General features: G+C 43.2%; 1 protein-coding gene across 1 annotated transcript in view; it reads right to left on the bottom strand.

Annotated features, from left to right (window-relative positions):
• QRICH1 (glutamine rich 1) overlaps window positions 1-6000 on the bottom strand; it is a 37041-nt gene that overhangs the window by 8663 nt on the left and 22378 nt on the right. Inside the window, 3 exon segments of the mRNA XM_006170986.3 lie at window positions 861-975; window positions 2302-2456; window positions 3137-3314. Coding sequence (XP_006171048.1) covers window positions 861-975; window positions 2302-2456; window positions 3137-3314 — 448 coding nt within the window.

Genomic DNA, 6000 nt, shown 5'->3' with positions numbered 1-6000 from the left:
GTGACCATCCCCCCTGGGGGGTGATTTCTCGCTTTCTGTCTCTATGTCTCTCTCTGTCTGTCTGGCGAGCGCACGCGCCCTACAATGAAAATCTCAAAAAAAAAAAATAAATAAATAAATAAATAAATTTTTAAAAAATAAAGATAGTAACTACAAATCCACTAGTTTTGCATTCCCCTGTGTTACATAAATGCTTTGTGACTGAAAAAAAAAAAAATTACCAATTACCAAATATTTTAACAAGTTTCTGTAGGTAGTAGATTATGGATGATAACTTTTCTTTTTTGAGGTTTTTGCTATAGGGCATGTGTGCTCACCAGAAAGACAGAGAGACAGAAAGCAAGAGATCTCACCCCCCCAGGGGAGATGGCCACACCACAATCCCTTCTCCTCCATTCTCCTCTCAGGATCTTGGGCACACACGCACACACATGCCCAGTTTGAGTTTAAGCCACCGGGTCCAGGACTCGAACTGCAGTTGACTACATGGGAGTCCAGCGGCGTAGCCATTCTGCCATCTGCTGGTCCCAAAACTTACTTTCTTAATTTATTTCTAAAATGAACACACAGGTCTTTGCAGTAAAAAAAAAAAAAAAAAAAAAAAAAAAAATGCTTGTTTTAAAATTCACTATATAGGTGAGAGAGAACTTCCTTATTTCAACACTTTGGTTTTCATTTACTGAGACCAGCAGGGCTCTCAGGTGAGTAGAGTCCTTTCCATAGCAGGCCAAGCCGCAGAGGGCCAGTGATGGTACCTGGATTTACACCCTCACCCATTCACTGTCACAGCAAACCATGGGGGCTGTCAGCCTTTTTAAACCCAGCTGGAAAAGAAATCCAAAGACGAGGGGGACTCTTACCAAGTGGAGTGACCCGGGGCTGAACATCCTTTAGAACTTCATGTAGCCACTCCGTAAATCGGACATAATACAGATCAGAGAAAATGTCATCTACTCTTCCATTTTCAAAAAGGTACTAAAAGAAAAGCAACCAATAAGGTTATTGTTAGTCTCCTGAGTAAGACTTTCAGGAGAAATAGGAAAGCCACCCCGTTTTTAACCCAGTGCCATCAAAACTGCTCAGCATGTGACAATTCCAGTGTACTTCAGACATGTGAACTGAGTCTCACAACATCCTCTCCCCACCCCTGCCTTTTTTAAACAGTTTTCTGCCTTAGGGCATGTGCCTGGGGAGGGGGTGAGGGGAGAAGGAGGACAGAGACAGTAAGAGGGAGATAAAGAAATCATCCCCTGGGAGGATGGGCATACCACAATCCCTTCTCCTCCATTCTTCTCCCAGGATCTCGGGCACATGCGCCCAACATGAGTTTCAAGTCACCAGGTTCAGGACTTGAACTGCAGTTGGGCATGGTTATGTCCAGCAACATAACCACTATGCCATCTGCTGGCCCCACTTCACAACAGTTCAACCAGTAAGGCGGATTTTGTGAATGCTATTTCTCATAAGCAAGGCACTGCCTGTCATAGCAAAAATCATGAACAGACTCTGGGGTCAAGTATCGTGTAGTTAAGTAATAACATGTGTGAGTCTTTAACTTCTGTGACTCCATTTCCTCGTATGTAAGTGGAGAAGACTGCCTGCCTTCCTAGACTGGAGAGAACACGAAATAAGAACATGTAAAAATTCACATGGTGTCTGTTAGCAACAGCACGAAAGAACAACTGGGACGGAGACTTTGCTCAGGAGGCAACAGAGAGAACTGAACCAGCAAGCCAAGCCCTCTTCCATTATTCTGTGGGTTTCTCCTTAAGAGCTTTAGATGCTAAGGAAGACATCTCTGCTGCCCTAAACCACCAGTTTATTAATTTCCCTGTTATGCTTCACCTTAGGAGGCCCTGAAAGTCTGGCTACATCTGTGCATTATTCTAGCCAAACTCCTTCAAATAATTATTCTGTGTTAACATAGGCAACAATGAGAAGAAAAGCTGTATATCAGCACCAGACGATTTTGGATAAATCTCTTTTATAAAACTGTGTTTACTTTTACCAAGAAAAAAAGTGTTACATAAATGCTTTGTAATTTTAAAAAATGGGTATAAGATAATTACCAAATATTTTAACAAGTTCCTCTAGGTGGTAGGATTCTGGACAATACTTGTTTTATTTTCTAAAATGAACATGTAGGTCTTTGCAATTAAAAAATGTGTATTTTAAACTTCATTATATAGCTGAAAGACAACTTATTTGAACCTCTTGCTTGTCATTTTCTAACTTCACTGACCAATAAACACCCAATGAGAGTACAGCTCAAACATATTCCTATGAAAATCCGTTTCCTACCTTTTGAATACAAAGAAAAATATAGTAGAGCACATCTGGGTCATAGGGTTCACCTTCTCCATTTCGAGCTTCCCTCGTCATCAGACACAGCCCATAATTCAACTCAGCTACAGCAGAAGAAATGAGGTCTTCCTGGAACCGCAGCAGTTGGCGCCCTGAAACACAAGCCCCAATGGTCCTGGTAAATCTCATGTCTACTGTTCCTGAAAGGAAGGCTCAGAGCAGACTGCTCATCAGCGTGCAAGGACTAAAACGGCTCCTTTTACCTTCAATCAGAACTGAACTACTAAGGCGGTAATCACCTATGTTTTATTATACTAAGGGTTTCCTTCCAAGCCTTCATGTCTCCTATATCACCCAAATTATCATTAAGGTCAAGAAATAAAGGGGGCCAGCAAGGTGGCGTGGTGGTTAAGGTGGCTGGACTCCCGCATGGCTGACAGCTGATCGAGTCCAGGACCTGGCAGCTTGCTTTCTCACATTCCTTCTCTCTTTCTGTCTCTCTCTAGTCAACTTTAATAAAATATTGACAATGAATAAAATTAAATTAATTCCTTAGGAAGATAAATAAATAAATAAAGGCAAGGGAGAAAAAGATCAGAATCTGCCCAGGGTCAACTCCAGAAACCCATTTATGTAAAACTCTTGGTCTTGGGCAAACCCCACAACTCCTGCCCATCAGAACAAGTTCAGGCCTGCTTCCTGCTAGTCTTAGCTTCAGCATACGATATCAGATGATGTTCTCTACTCTCCAGAGCCATGGAACAAGTTTCTTGACTTTCTGGCCTATTACTTCAGACACTGCATTTTAGACACAGCCCACCCAAACACTCACTCCCAATGGGTGCCAATCTGTTCTGAGCATCCTTCTCTAGTTCAGCGTTCTTGGTCTGGGCCCAGTTTTTCCATACTTCAAGCCCTTCTTCTGGCTTCAAAGAATTTGGAAGCAGAAGTTCTGGGGAAGGCTGTGGCTGCGACTGTGGTTCAACTTCAGCAACCTGGACAGTTTGAGCCTATGAGAGAAACCATAAAAATATGTCAATATTGTTTTGCAATGAGTCCTTCTACAAAATTGCCAGGAAAGTGTTATAGTTCACTTAAATAAAAGAAAACCATCTCTCTTCTTTTCTCTGTCCAACTTTCAAGAAGCTCTAATGTTCTACTTCTTAACCCAGGTACAGCAAACGCAGCACTCCAACTGGGCCAGTACAAGTGCCTCTTGGACCTGGCATTCAATTATTCATCTAATTTTGAGAGATATTTTTACTATAGGGCTAGCATGCTCCTAAAAGAGACAGAGAAAAAGTAAGAAATCACCCGCCAGGAGGACAACCCCGCTGTAGTGCCGTATCCTCCATTCTACTCTTGGGATTTGGGGCATGCACACACACGTGCCCGGCATGAGTTTCAAACTGCCATGTTCAAGACTAGAACAATGGTTGAAGATGTGGGAATCTAGTGCCTTACGTCCTATGACGCCTTCTGCTGGACCCCACTTACCGCCTAATCTTAAAGATTCTAAAGCGATCTTCATAACCTCAAATTTTTTTCTTCAGGAATTATTTAGTTTTATTGATTCATTCATTTATTTTAATTTGACCAGAGAGGGACACACAGAGAGAGAAGAAGCGAGAAAGCAAGCCACCAGGTCCGGGACTCAAACCATGCCCAGCACCTTAACCACCACACTACCTGCTGGTCCCTATAACCTCAAAATTTAAAACACTAATATTTTCAATGTCCTTACTTTGGAAAGTCCTTAGCTTTTTTTTTTTTCTTTTTGGAGAGAGAACTTTTTGTAAGAAATCATGCCCCAGGTGGGATGGCCATGCCACAGTCTCTTCCTCTCTGTGCTCCTCTCAGAATTTTGGACATACATGCACACACACCCGGCATGAGTTTCAAGCCTCCGGGTCTGAGACTTGAACCATGATCAACCCATGTGGGAGTTCCAACACCTTAACCACTATGCCACCTGCTAGTTGCCCTTAGTCTCATTTTAATGGGAGAGAACTCAATTACTACAACGTCTTCAGAGAACATGTTTATATTCAAAGGATCTGAAAAAAAAAAAAAATGAGAAATCAGTTTGCGTCATACCAAAAAGAAACCCAATTTCTCTTACTCACTGAGTCAATAAGCATGTTTGCAAAGCTAATTGAAAAATGCATTAAACCACACTCTGGAGCAAAGAGTTGTTTCCATCTGAAATGACGTGAAGAAAAGCCATGGTATCCATTTTTCTCCTTGACTACACTGGCTATTCCAAAGAAAAACAGTGACAAAACCCAAAACAGTGTCATTACTGCTGACCCTAAGGCCTCCTGGAGACACCTAGCACAGGCCAGGAAGCAGCTAAGCCAAGGCCAGTGGAGTAAAGAGCAAACATAGCCTCCCACGATCAGCTTTGCCAAAGCCTCCCTTTACTCAAAAAACTGTTTCTCGGCTCATCCAGGAACACACTTTTCCTCCACTTCAACTAAAAGGTGTGTCACCAGTTACAGTCCTAGTCAAAGTCAAGTCTATAGCCAGGTCTTGGCATTATTGTCCTTTCTTCTCCTTTGACCTGAGACTCATTGTGATCTCTGATTTCTACAGACTTCTGGTCCCCATGTTGCATTCAGAGCTCCGATCACTGCTCTGGCTATCTCAAGAATCAGCAGTCTCTTCATGGTTATCCTGTTGATGACCACCACAATCTCCACCACACTCCCTGTAGCACCCAGTCAGAAAGACCAGAAATGAAAAGGTTGTATGTAATGGACTTGTATCTACCCGACCGGACCTATCTGGCACCCAGCAACGCCACTTACAATCTTCTGCTTTGCGTTCAGCATCCTGACACCTCTCTCTCCTGAACTTCCTCCGGCTACCTGGTAGGATTCAAGACCTCTCAGCTCAGCCCTATCTCCCTTGTCCTCCCACCTTATTCGAGGGCAACACCATCATCAACTCAAGCTGGATATCCAGGAGTCTGCCTGGACAAGGAGGTGGAGGCCAGGGTGCACGGGGTAGTGCTTCTCTCTACTGGTGGGTAAGCAGACCCCTTTCCTGTATATCTCCAATACTAACAAGCAATCACATTCCCGAGCAACTGGACAAGCTCCGCAAGCTTCTACATGGGTCCAAATGTCTACAGTGGGTGGAGGTGGCAGTAATATGTCTCAGGCTGAGAATTAATGATGTCGGGCAGGCCCTGTTAAGCAATGTGTATTAGGAGCCAGATCCCACAAGGACAGCGTTCTGTGAGCTCACACACACACACACCCTCTGGCAATAAACAAATAAGTTTTTTAAAAAAGGAAGAAAAAAACACTGATGCAGGACCATGTACCCTGTGGTTTAGAGTTGTTTCTACATGTAATGCAAGCTCTAAGCATTTTTATTCTTTTTTTTAGAGAGATTTTTGTTATAGGGTACATACACTCACTTGAGACAGAAAGCAAGAAATCACCCCCCAGGGAGGAGAGCCATGCCGCAATCCCTTCTCCTCCATTCTCCTCTTAAGATTTCACACATGCACACACATGCACATGGTATGAGTCTCAAGTCCATTGGCTTTGGGACTCAAACCACGGTCAACCATGTGAGTGCCCAGTGATGTAACCATTACGCCATTTGCTGACCCTCCAATTTGTTTTTTCCTTAGGGTATGTGTGTTCAATGGAGAGACACAAAGACAGCAAGAGTGAAAGTGAG

Source organism: Tupaia chinensis, unplaced genomic scaffold (genome assembly GCF_000334495.1).
Source record: "Tupaia chinensis unplaced genomic scaffold, TupChi_1.0 Scaffold149184_1, whole genome shotgun sequence".
Classification (NCBI taxonomy): Eukaryota; Metazoa; Chordata; class Mammalia; order Scandentia; family Tupaiidae; genus Tupaia; species Tupaia belangeri.
The sequence above is the reverse complement of the archived record's forward strand: the minus strand, read 5'-3'. Positions and strand labels throughout refer to the sequence as shown.